The sequence below is a fragment of the Thunnus thynnus genome, chromosome 9, assembly GCF_963924715.1.
Source record: "Thunnus thynnus chromosome 9, fThuThy2.1, whole genome shotgun sequence".
Lineage (NCBI taxonomy): Eukaryota > Metazoa > Chordata > Actinopteri > Scombriformes > Scombridae > Thunnus > Thunnus thynnus.
Window position 1 is genome coordinate 26,414,963 of NC_089525.1, and position 13,840 is coordinate 26,428,802.

Below are 13,840 nucleotides of genomic sequence, written 5' to 3' on the forward strand. Positions count from 1 at the left end.
GCATGATCCGTTTGGGTCTTTGATGTTCTTGCAAAGTCGTGCCATCTCTTTTATATAAGCCTTTGAAGTGGATCTAGTTGCACTGCATAGTGCTGTGCCGCACTGTTGCTTTGGCACTGCCTACTGTGGTCACAGTGTGATACTGCAGCAGTACTATGGATCATTATAATATCACTGGTTCATCTATTCCATTCGATATCTCTTTAAATTAACCTGGAGTATCCAGAAGTTAGAGTTTTGGTCTTTTTTCCCTAACATCTGGCTCATCAACCACCACAATGCACGCAAATAATTTGATCTTATAATGAAAAGCAATATTTTCTGAACTCTCTGACAATACAGTGATGCCTGCTGTTATAATAAGCGCACTACTACATGATATGTAGATAGACAGTCAGCTGGATGACTTTCTGAACTATGCACTTTGTACCACTAGGGAGCATCAGAGAACGAGAGTTTTGAACGCTTCATATTAGTCAGAGCTGAGTTTATATTTAAAGATTTTTCAGTAGGGGTTTGGTGGGGTTTGAAACTCTTTGTACGGGTATATCAAAACAAATGGTGGTTCGTAGAAATTCACTGTAATTTCAGAAAGAAGGAACAATAGACAATGGCTCACAGGGGATCTTATTAATACATTTCCTTATAGGTTGATGGTGAGGGTGGTGGCATACCCTAAGGGAGCCTGATGAGAACTTTGAAGGCATGTGTTTGAGAAGCAGCTTTGTTGAACTCTATATGTCATAAAACATTTTTTAAATTTCAGAAATCATATAAAGAATCTGTGAGATGCTGGAGCAGCAAAGAGGAGGTCAAATACAACAGTATAAAGCAACCTTTGAGCAAAGAAGCAAAGAATATTCAGCTCCCATTTGGCTTGAAATGCTGTTTGAAGTTTATGAAAAAGAAATCAGTTTCATATGTAGGGCTTGTTTTCAGAATTATGTATTCAGTCATCAGAACTACTCTGTGCTTTGATGCATAACTGTTAACATGAGTGTGGGAAAGCTGATCACAACCCAAATGTAATTTCAAAAATTAGGAAAAATTATAAAAATCAGGTTAGACGCATTTGTTAATTTCTTCTGCTAGGGTTTAATTTATTCTAACTTCAAAGTAATGCTGCATTTGTCTTCTCTCGCCTTGTATCTCAGAGGATTCTTTTTAATCATTAATGTAATTTGTGATTTTGATATTTCTTTGGAATACTTAAGCTATGCATACATATCAATATTGAAGCGTTGATGATATCCAAATAAGTGTCTGAGTAGCCTGTCTCTCAATGCATTTTCTCACTACTCATACTCATTTTAAAACTGAACAGTTGGTTTGTCATTGAAAACAAAAAAGGCACAACTTTATCCAATTCTTAAAAAAACAACACACCGAAAAGAACCCCAATATCATTTTAATCCATGAGTGCATTTAACATTCAAAAAAAATTATACCTACCGAGAACATGGATGTGATCTATATTTGGATCCACTGTAACCTTGTTTATGTGAGATGGGTTCATAAAATATTTGTGTTGATGAAATATTCATTGGACAGGAAGCCAGGTCAAAAGGCATTATGCCTGATAAACATTAAATTTAGTGGAAATAATAGTTGACTGCATGTTATAGATACATCACCACTTGTATATACTTGTCACTACATGCACATGTTTCTGTTATTTACTTCTCACGTAAACAGAGCATTGTGAAGAAGCCCCATATTAGCCATATTAGGAGGAACGTAACTTAAAAAAAAAAAAAAAAAAAAATGCGTCTGAAAAATTAAAGAAAATTAAAAAATCAAAACCAGCTGGACTTTATTTATGTATAAACACAACATAAATTACTCTTAATATGACTAGTACAGACATTTATTCAGTTTCATTTAAAAAACGCCATAAAACTCTTGCATAATTTACAAAACATGGTGTCCCTGTGCTATCCAAGACACGCCTGTGCCTTTTCCCCCCGACAGAGTTCTTCATACCTTTACTGTCTTTTTTTTTTCACAATGAATATTGGGTATTTAAACATGGAAACTGTTTCTTTTTTTCTGTTTCAAAGCATCTCAAAGAGAATAAGACATTTTGATGTTTTTGATGTTTACAGTGCTAAATCTCGTATACATAGTGGTTGTTTGGTGAGGATATCTCTAACTTCAGAAGTCTGATTTTAAAAACAAACATTTGCTCAAGTACACTGCATGCTCTAGGAGTGTGAACTCATGAGCCCCGTACTTCTAGAGAAGTGCAGATATGCATAATGTAAACATTTCCTTTGCTCTTATAATACTTTCTGTTAAGCCAGACTTTTCTTGATGAAAACAAACATAAAACACCTAAATGAGCTCACTGTTTCCTCAAAGACACTACTATTCCTCTGTTTCAGAGTCCAGAGTCCAAAAGGCTTGTTGTGCTACAGAGGAACTGACCTGTAATTGCCATGTTAAGGCTTGGTGTAGTTATACATTTACTCTGTAGTCCCTAGGTCACAATGCACAGCATTGCTTTTGACCCGTTTGTATTTTTTTTTTCTTTTTTTTTTTCTTTACAAAAACACATCAACACTCGGGGTACATATCAGCAACCTTTGATTACAGTTGCTTGTCATTTTGTCCACTAGTATGTCTCTACCAAAATTAAGTCTCTTTGGCAGAAAATGCACCTCGTATTGTTACCTTTTCCCGATTTCACTTTGCCGAAGAAAGTGGATGTTATTAGCACTGTCTGCTAATTCCGGGTACTGCTCGATGGAAAGCACATAGTATCCATCGTACCCCAAAACTTTTCCACTACTCAGAAGCTGCCTCTTCTCCCCTTCTGTCCATGGGCGGACCCCCTCCTCACCATCACGCACGCGCTGCTGCTCTCTTGCCCATGCACCTGCCAGGGCACGCTGACGAGCGAGTTCAACAACCCGTGCTTTCTCTTCGTCCACTGTGGATCCATAGCGAATATGAAGAGCTAAAGCGCCAGCACGAATCTCCACATCTGCGAAACGGCGAGTCCGACTATCCATGACTGTGGTGGACTGGGAAACAGTCACATTGACACCGTTCTCCAGAGTTTTGTGTCCACTAGTGAGGTGCAACGCAGCAAGGTCGGCATCTGGAAGGCCTGGTTTTACAAAGTAGTGTGTGTCCCGCCCCTCTATGGTGAAGTGGAGGTCTTCCAAGTAAAAGGCATTGTTGAGGATTGTTGCAACTTTAATACAGTCCTCACTGGCCACATTAAGTGTGTGAGTGTGGACGCTGCCCTTGTAGATGGCAAACATAACGGCTCTTCCAATGGGAGACATGGCCGCTGAGAACCACAGCCAAGACTTTTCACCTCTGCGACCTCGACTAAGATGGACCTCTGGCAGCCGCTCGAATGACAAGAGAGAATGTGCTTGTCTGGTTACTTCCTGCTGGACCCCAGAGATAGACTGTAGGAAAAGTGCAGTGAAACGTTAACGCCTTAACATGGCAGAACCTGGCTCTCCAGGCCATTTAGAACCAGCTACTGCTTTGCTTCAGAGAGTTTTCCATCCCCGTCTAAGATAATGGTGTTTTCAAGCTAAAAGTAGATATATCCCACACGATTTTACAGCAACACGGTTTGTGTTAAGGCCTTAAACCAAAGAAGCCTAGCATAAATGGCTTCAAAATATTGTTTTAACAGTAGCGACACCACAGTATTACATATAAAGTTAGTGTTAAAATGTGTTCAATTGAAGCAATAAAACAGTGCACTTTGTGCTCATTATGCGTATTATTATGCAAATACAGCCCAATTAAAATTGATATTCTATGAAATGCATAGCAATCCAATTAAGAGATGTTAGCTTCAAAATACTACTTCAAAAGGAAAACAATGGAAAAAACAAAGTTATTTTTTGTTGCCCGTCTGTTCCCCTACACTATCAAAAGCATATCATCTGTTGGCTAGAGCAGTATAATAGTTGTTCTTTTGCTATTCAGTAATCTTGTGTTCAGTATGCATGACAGATATTAATTTAACCAACCGGCAGATCATCCCAGAGCTGACTCTTCCTCAGTTCATAAGATGGCATGCTTAAGTCAAACTTTGGAACTGGAAACCCAGGAATGGTGTTGTGAAGATGAAAGCCAAAGGTTACAAGCCAGCTGTTCACATCTGTAAAAGAAAAATAAATCAAAGACAGAAAGTTTAAAATTACAACATGAATACCATAGCACTTTACCTCAACTTTTTTTTCCCCCAGAAGACTTTATTTTTGAGAAAGTTGTGTATAATGTATATTGAGTCAAATACATTTAAATTGTGGGCTTTGGAACAATTCCTTGAATACTGAACACTGAGAATTTAAGTAAAAAGTTTTAACTTGTTAAGTATTCCAAAATAAACCAAATTTAATTCTAATTTTATAGATTAGATGATTGATGGAATTGGAAACAATTTTGAGAACTTATTAATTGTAATATTTAAAATTTTTAAATATTTTTTAAGCAGAAATGCCAAACATTCGCTGATTCCAGTTCCTTAAATGTGCAGATGTGCTTCTTTTCTTTGTCATATATGATAGTAAACTGAATGTTTTGGGGTTTTAGACTAATTGTCAGATAAACAAGAAATGTGGATATGCCACCTTGGGCTCTTGGAAATTACAGGCATTTTCAACTATTTGCTGGCAATTTACTGACAAAATGATTGATAGAGAAAATATTTGGCAGAATAATTGTAAAGTAATTGTTTTCTATAATCACTACTAATCATTGTCAATAATAGCAGCAGCTTCAACTGCAATGTCTCTTACCTGCAACATATTCTCTGACTTCATGGACTTTGCTGATGGGGTTGTTATTTCTGAACATATATAAATTAAAAGGAGCTGGCTCTTTGCCAACATTTTTCCAAGTAGAGACATCTGGAACAGTCCACCTCCCAGACATGATATCATAATCCTTCTCCCCGAAGTGCAGCAGTTTGGTAAGGGGGTCGTACAGTCCTCCATGAAACCCGAGCACAAGCTGAAAGTCTGGGTTTGAGTCAAAATAGATCTCACCGTACGCCGTGTACTGAAGTTGTTTGACCAGGAGGCCGTTGCTGGTGAAGATGGCCAGAGGTGTGCCAGTGTTATCACAGGCGATGTAGAACTCTTCCCCACTGCTGATCTCCATAGCAAACAGGTGGCCTTGGAGGTCATAGTAGAATGAGGTGATCTCTGAACTGGAGTGGTTGTATACATGTGTAATCCTGGCTGGGTAACTCAGGTCTGCGTAGAAGTACTGCAGGTGTTGGCCTAAGCTCGTCTTGGTGGACACTCTGCGACCGAGTCCATCATAACGATATTGAATTGTCCAGCCGCTGCTCTTGCTGTATACCCGCACCAAGAGTCCTTTGGAGTTGTACTCAAAGATTTCTGCTCCCCTCTGACGGAGGAAACCATCTTCGTCCATTCTGTATTGGATGTCACCAAGACGGGTTATGCGGTCTCTCAAATCATAGCGCAAAGGAAGAAGTCTGGCACTGTTTCCTGCGTTCAGCAGGTGCAGATTTCCATTAAGATCATATGTATAGCGCCACATCACTTTATCATTCAAGTATACATTCTGGAGCTGGCCATCCACGTCATACTCGTAGCTGTACTTGGTGGTGTTGGCAAAGGGGCCGATCTTGATCTCTCGCTTGGTTACTCGGCCCACATCATCGTACTGGAAAGTGATCCAATACATGAGTGAGCGAAATATCTCATACTGGATCTCCTTGATGCGTCCATGTGCATCAAAGTGCTTGGTGTAGGTCATGACTGCAGTGGATATGATCTGATTTATATCATAGTAGATAACCCCAAACTTTCCAAATTGCTCAACTTTTCCTGAGATGTCATCGAACTGGTATAGGTCAATGGGAAGTGGCGTTTCATTGATGACGCCTTGCACGCTGGTGACACGCAGGCTGCTGTCATAAGTGTAATCAAAACGTGCATTGACCATGCCATCCTCACTGAAGCGGAAAATCTGGCGGTCCACCAGGGGACCCACTTGGCGGTAACGGATGGTGCAGATAAAACCTTCATTCTGCAAGTTAACTGTCTTCAGCACACCTGCTGTCTCGTCATAGGTGAAGCTGACCCTTGTGCTGTCATACAGGATCTCTGACAGTTTGTTCTGCCGGCGGTACCTGTACAGGACTCTACGGCCTGTGCCGAGGTGAGATACTCTCAGTAGGAGGCCGTCTTCACTGTAGTCCACAGCTACCGAGGCGTTGCTCTCTGGGGGATGATAAAGGTTCCTGTAGTAACCCACTGAACGAATGGTCTGCATGGTGTAGCGGGCTACGCTTGGCATGGTGACAGCAGAAAGCCGGTCCAGGGAGTCGAAATCAAATATGTACTGGCGCTGACTATGGAGCAGGAGAACCATGGACTGCAGGGAAAAGAGAAAAATAGCAAATGTTTTCTTGAGTTGCATAATATTTAATGCATAATATGTGTGTAATGCCAAGCAGAGTGGGTGCAGGTTGACTGAGTAGAAATTTCCTGTCTTGAGAAAGGGAGAAACAGGGTATATGAAAAATGCACTAGCTTGTATCAGCTATCACTGTTGTGAGACAGTAGCTACCAACTACACTGCGCATGGACTCGTCTGTTAATGCAGAATGTACAAAATTATAAGAAGTGCTGTCATAAGCATGCTGGTGTACAAAACAGTATAGCATATTCTTTTGAAAAAGTTCATTTGTTAACAATTGTCTAGTACAGTTTACATACACATGTATCAGACATAATAAATATTTACTTGTTATTCCTCATACCAACAGAGACTAGTTTAATTAATTTACAGTGTATGCAGTTCAGAGTGTAGGAAGTCTTGCAAAGGTTTACCACCCTTTCTGTTAAAATGTCATGCTCAGTCATCCGTAGCTATATTGAGGTTCCCTGTGCTCCCTGAGCTCTCTGTGTTCCTTATGTCAGAGTGTTGACATGGCCTCTGCAGGTCACGCAATGAAAGGATGAGGCCAGGAGTCGCTGAAGAAATCTCTGCATGTTTTTTTTATAGCTGAGCTTCACTGTGTAGTCTTAACTATACTCTGCAAGACAACTAAAGAATATTTATGTGGAAGAGATGGAGAGAGTAATATAGCAGCACGGTATTCTTTTGTTGTTTGACATGCTGTAACAGCAGAGGGGACATATCAGAAGACCTGCCAGTTTTGATCATTTCTGATCAAAATGTTATATAGTAGATCCCTATTTTTTAATGTTTGTGTGGTATACATGTGCCATATATATTATGTATATAATTTTGCAACAGTGTTGACTTAGTTATTTAGCAAGGAAGTAAATTTCTATAATTTAAAAAAAAAATCAAAGCTATACTATAGCTATACTCATAGCCTGCTACTTGCCCAGTATGTTGTCTCTGTTTTTACTCAGTCATTCAATTTTACCTCCTCTTCGGCTGCTAAGATTAAAAAAATCTGTATGTTGGTAGAAACTGTCATTAGGTGTCCAGTCTTTGTAGGTTTCAGCTATTTATGGACATATTTTATTTGTAAGGGACTATGTACAGTATTAAACATAAATGTTACCAAAGCTAATTTTCATCTGGTCCTCATTAAAGTATACACACAGTGTATGCTTTAAAATACAAACAGAATACATAATCCAAGATTACATGCAGCAGTACTTAACACTGCTAGTCTTTAGGTCTGTCCTAAGATTTACACAGTCAGTGATTTCAAGAGTATATTGTATACTGTATTACACATGTACTGAATACATTTTTGCAATGCATTTTGAGTTACTTCAGCAAACAGAAAGGCAAGAAATATGTTACTGGGGCAGATATGGTCAATATCCCCACTGTTCAAACCATTTTGAGCCTTGCATCTTTGGTTATCCCAATTACAGAAGAGCAGTTGGATAACCCAGGTTGAATTTTCTTTTTTTTCACATAAAAGAATGGTTTAAATCTGCAGTTAGTGTAAAATGATTACTATGTTTGCTTAGTGCCTTTGTAATAAGCAGAATTATGCACATGGAGCTGATGATTATTGTGAAATAAGCCTCCCCAGGGAGACCTCTGTTTCATGTCAGGGTCTTGATTCATCTAGTAGCGATAATGACTACCCTGCTGTACAATATATCTTACTTACTAAACGCTTTGTTGAATTCTTGATTCTGATTGGTCAATTACGGCATTCTACGGTCTGTTATTTCTGAATAGGAGACCGCTGCTATGACCGTTTCGATGGAGGCAGTTCTGAGACTCTGGAGGATCATGTTTTATTATATCAGTCTGCAGAAAGAAGTCTGGTAAAATTACCAACTGCAGCTAATTTGTGACACCCTGTGGCAAAAAAACTACTGGTCTCCAACCATTACAGAAAGGGCAGAGCAATATCCTGTCCTCCAATCCAGGAAAGGGCAGCGGATCTGGTGAGCGCCTCTCCTAGTTGCCTTTCTATACATACTAAATTAAGTGGTAGTGATAATAGTGATATTGTTACCAGTTGTAACATTAGTAACAATTGTGGTTCAGGTGTGTCAACTGCAAAGCCCAGGCAAGAAGGAAACTTAGAGATGAATGAGAACAGAAATCTCAACATCAATATTCCCAAAGAAGTCCCATTCACCTTGTCTCACTTCACCATCAATGGAAATGTTCAGTTTAAAATGAATTATAAGTTATAAGCAGTTCAAACCGTAGAATCTAAGTGGAAGCAATATAATCATTTATAAATCAATAAAATCATTTTTGAATCAATATTTTATGTAAAATTATTGATTTCTTTGATGACTAAATAGTCATGTAATAAGTGGGATGATGTACAGCAAGCAGGTCATTATTGTGAAATGAACCCCTCCAGGGTGATTCAAGGCACCTCTGCTTCACGTCGGGGTCCTGCATCACCCTGTTGGGGTTCATTTCACAATAACGACCTGCTCGCTGTACATTAACCCTTACATATTGCTTCCTCTGGATGCGTTATCTTCTCACCTGGTCCAGGTAGGTGTAACTCCATATCTTCCCATCAGCAAACACTCTGGATACCAGTCGGCCTTGGCTATCATACCCGAGTTTCTCAGTGGTGGGGCCTCTCTGCAGGGCACTGATTTGCCCGCTGCTAGTGCGGCTCACATTAACCGGCAGTAGCTTACTGCTGGGCATCCAGAGCACTGGGTGGCCTGCTGTGTCGTATATAATCTTTAAGAGGAATTTCCTGTGGTCATCATAAATCTTCTCTGTCCTCAGGGTGCGATCATAATCGACTGAAAGAATGTTCCGTCCATTCACCTGTGGCAAGGATTTGATTTAAGAAGGTGTAAAGACATAAAACCACAACTACTACTACCACTACTACTAGTGATAATAATAATTATTGGATAATACTTAAAAATAATGAATAGAATCCATGCACATAGATTATACGATAGTACAATATCAAGAAGAACTTATTGAATTTGATATCAGTTCTAATGTTCTTTGTCTGGTTGGCTCTTTAAACTGTATTCAGGAAGATTTTCACTACAGTTGTCACAGAGATTAACACCCCCTTCCCGAGGCTCATTAAACTGAGAGACACTCTGGTGATTGTTCAGGTACACTTAAATCACAACCTCCTAAATTTAGTAGAGACGAAAATTACTGTGAGGCAAAGTAACCACCCAAGTTAAGTTCATGAAGTACCATAAATCATAGATCTGAGAGTCTAAGATTCTAAGGAGGAATAAGAGGAGGTGGACTTATGTACAGTAATAGAATATTGATAAGCCCTCATTTCAGGAACTAAAGGTTGATGTGACTCATAAATTACAATAGGAAAAAGAATTGCAGAAATATTTTTGCAAGGTTAGATTAAGGACAGTGACACAGCCACAGATATAAAATAACATCTGTAATTTTGGGGGCAGTTAGACTGATTTTATCACAGGATCTTGGGTGGGTTATCAAATCTCTAACCTTAATTTTATCACTGCTATGTTCTTTTTTGTAAGGCCACAGAAAATATTCACTTTTATATGCATGGGACACTGATCATTTATATGTGACATGAGAAAAAAAAGAAGAAAAAACTGTCCAACATACCCTAAGCTTGCGTCCAAACACAATGACTTTCCCTCTGGCTTGTTCTTTGCGGAAGCGCCACTCAACCAAGTTTTGCCCACTCTCCCCTGGCAAGCTCATGTTGCGTCTGGCTACAGTCGGGTTGGCAGCACCTGCCAGGATGTGGGGCTCTGTCTGGTAGTGGGTGTCCATCCCGTTGGCATAAGTAATCCGCAGTGAGTTGTCAAAGCCCACTTGATAGCTACTTCTACATTGGTCTGTTGATAGTGAACGAAAAGCAGAACTTAGAACAGAGGAATAGGTAATTACATGCTGCAATTAATGTTATTGACAGTCTCCCAAAGTAATTATTGGTTGTACTTAATTATGCCTAAAGTACTTAGTATTTCAAATTAGACCATTTCCAGATGAAAAGAATGAACATGAATGATGCACTGAAATAACTAGACCATCTGGCCATACAGAGAGTGGAAACCGTTTAGACACAAGGTTGATGTGTTTCCCTGACACCCCATACCCACACACTGAGAGAGTAATCATTTACGCTGTCATCTGTCAGACGCTCTGAGCTGTAATGATACATGACTTAAGCTTACTCAACATTGCCCCGGTGACCTCTGAAACAATGACAAATAACCGCTTACAAAATAGCCACCTGAGTTGGGAGGATGAGCGGTGTGGCCTTACCCTGAGCCAGAGTGTAGAAGGCACGGATGGTTGAGGTATTCGTGGTGATGCTGATTTCCTCCTCTGTTAGGGAGCTTTCAATGTCCACCGTCAATGCGCTGTAGATGTCTGTGTACAAGTTATTCACCATTCCAGTGGGGAACGTCACATTCATTAGCCGTCCTTCACTGTCATAGCTGTTTGACAAAAAGATCATCAAATGACAAAGCAGTGATATATATGAGGGCTCTCAGTGCTACAGTACATTCAATTATCAGATCTTTTATTCTTGTTGAGTAAAACCATCAACTTTATTGTAATTAAAATGTCACATTTCTTTCTCTTTTTTATATGTTCAATTTTCATGACATAAGTGAAGGGGCGTCTATATCAACCAAAGGCACAATCCAAATATTTGATAAGGGTGAATAACGTCTCTTCAGCCATCGGTTTTATATATAAAAATAAAAAAATACACAGACTTGTAATGAATTCAATTATTTGGATGATTGATGTGTCATTATAATCCCAACTGAATGCTTTGCTTTTTTAGTTATAGTGAGGATATCATTCATGGCATAATGTGACATGACAGCAAATTACACAGGGGAGAAAAATTCAATCACTGAGAGGCCATGCTACCAAAATAAAAAGTGTCATTCTGATAGAGTGCAGGCGGATTATTATGATGAAATATAATCATTAGTTGGTAATTTTGTTCAACTTTACTTTTCTATCTATGCATGTTAACACAACATGCTAATGTTAACCAACATTTCTGTTGCTCCTCTTCTGCCATCTATAACAAACAACATGAATACACATGGTTCAGTCAAGTTAAAAAAAGTCAAAAGTGGCATCCTTTATGGATATTGAAGTCTAACTAGGCTATTTTACAGATCTAAGGCAAATTTTATAATTAGGCTTCAATTAAATGTGCACCCTAAAGCAGTTTGCAGGTAAGTGTGTTACCAATTATAGAGTAAACCTGTGCTGAGCTATGAGACAAGGAATAATGCACTCAGATTTATGCACATACAAGTACACACATAGCAAACACATTTGTCTTTGAACCTCATAACTTGAGGCTTTACTTTAAATTTAAAAACAAACATTAATATCAGTGTCAAACTCAGTGCAGTAGTAGGTGACAAGCTCATACCTAAAAAACATAAATCTTAGAACTGTAAGCCTGTTAATACTGCCTCCTCATCTGTGAGAAGCAGGCAATACTTTAGATGCCAGAATGTGAGGTGAATTTGTTTACATAATTTGTATTAGTATGCAGAAAGTAGGAGGTGTGTTTAATTTGTATCATGGGCAGGTTCCAGATGCAGAAGCCCTAAATTAATTGCAACCTAAATCAGTCTGACTTATGCAAGTGATATAAAGATTTCCACAGAATAATCTTGCCAATTTCTATTATACTTACTCATAGAAAGTTGTCCAGCCAATCTCTGATGTCTTCGTAGCCAGCAGGCCGTTGTTACCATGGTAAGTAAGAAGCACCAGCTCCTTGCTCTGAGCTGTAAGAGTTTTCAGTCCACCATTGGTGCCCATAGTGAGCCAGATCACCTGGTTGTCAGGGGCGACGATGCGCACTGGCATGCGGTTTGGGTCTCTGCGTATTCTCAAGGTGTTTCCACTACTGTCGGTAACAGCTGTGATGTCGTTCTCTGTGCTGTAGCTGAAAGTGTATTTCAAGTCGCCAGTGAGCAGGCTTGCAGTGTGTTGGTGGGTGCCATTGCTGTCAAACATATACAGCTCCTGTGCATCAGGGGAAGCTACCTCATATGTACTGACGCCTGAAGTCAAAGTTGGCCCGTTTCTAGAGATGGCCCGGATGCGGATGTTGCCTAGGTCTGCCACATAGAGTGTTCCATCTGGAGCTGCCACTAAAGAAGACGGAGCATTGAGCCTTGCATCTTTGGCATAGCCGTCCCCTGTCTGGTAACAGTCACAGTTGGCATCGTTTTTGCAATCACAGTCGGAGGGAGACCCGGCCAAATGCGTTATCTCGCCATCCACAGAAACCTTCCGGATCCTGCTCATCTTTCTCTCATCTGTCTCCGCTATGTAGATGGCCCCATGGAAAGATATGGCAATGGAAACAGCAGATTCTAGAGGGGTTAACTGCGCCCTTTGACCACCAGCCACACCACGCTCCAGTCCAGCTAATGGGCAATGGATAGGACGGCCAGCTGCAATACTCACTTGACCATTCTCTGTGATGCGCAGCACTATATTGTTGTCCAAGACATAGAGCGAATTGTCCATGGGGCTAATTGCTAGGTCTGTGGGCCACTCCAAAATCACCTGAAAAACAGGACATTATTAGATTATTGTCACTTTCTTCACAAGAACATTATTATAAATTTGATATGAAATTCAATTTCAGCTGTTTACTCAAAGGCACAAATACATTTGCATTGTACTCATGTAGCACCCACACAGAGAAGCTTAAAATTAGTATGCTATAAACAAAGTACAGCTATCTGTTCCAGTTGTCTCAGACAAACAATATATTTTCACATAAGAGATTTCTGTCTGCTTCAAAAGGTGAAAAATGTCTAGTTGATGATGGCTGGTGAGGGATCAAATGTGACCTTTTAGTTGCGGGGTACTCTCCTATTATGCTAGTTTGTCAAATTTGGAATATATGATTTCAGTGTGCCTGGAGGAGAGCAGAATGAACATGTGACGACGGAACCTTTGGGTTATAAGATTAGCTCTTATCTTCATGTTGTTTTGATCCCTGCACTCCTTAAAGACTTTAACCTGTGTTACTACTAATACATGAATTTAAAGGATAATTCTGGCCACAGTGACTGTCTAAGGGAAACTTTGGTATTTTTTCAATCTGGACCCTATTTTCCAATCTTTTTGTGTCTAAGTGACTAATGGGGACAACAGTTTTTGAAATGGGTCCAGCATTGAGTGAGAGAGCTGCAGCTGGCAGCCGTAAACAGGCTGTAATCCAATGGGGCAATTGCGCCCTGTCAATGTACGCCCATTAAAAGTGCTTGTTTTTGCCACTGACAGGCTCAGATTGTCATTATAAGTGTCTAACAACATTATGGAAAGAGAAGGAAAACATTTTTCTTTACCTTTCGCTTGATCCGGTCTGTTTGTTATTGTGTCTAAC

At 39.7% G+C, this 13,840-nt stretch overlaps 1 protein-coding gene across 4 annotated transcripts in view; it reads right to left on the reverse strand.

Moving 5' to 3' along the window:
• Positions 1–1,211: 1,211 nt before the first annotated feature.
• si:dkey-237h12.3 (teneurin-3) overlaps positions 1,212–13,840 on the reverse strand; it is a 143,699-nt gene continuing 131,070 nt past the window's right edge. For all 4 annotated transcript variants that reach the window (XM_067599885.1, XM_067599884.1, XM_067599883.1 and 1 more), the window contains 7 exons: positions 12,128–13,011; positions 10,717–10,892; positions 10,051–10,286; positions 8,962–9,258; positions 4,773–6,384; positions 4,002–4,132; positions 1,212–3,422 (listed from right to left, as the gene is read on the reverse strand). In XM_067599885.1, coding sequence (XP_067455986.1) covers positions 2,670–3,422; positions 4,002–4,132; positions 4,773–6,384; positions 8,962–9,258; positions 10,051–10,286; positions 10,717–10,892; positions 12,128–13,011 — 4,089 coding nt within the window. In that variant the 3' untranslated portion in view covers positions 1,212–2,669. The remainder of the gene's footprint in view (positions 3,423–4,001; positions 4,133–4,772; positions 6,385–8,961; positions 9,259–10,050; positions 10,287–10,716; positions 10,893–12,127; positions 13,012–13,840) is intronic.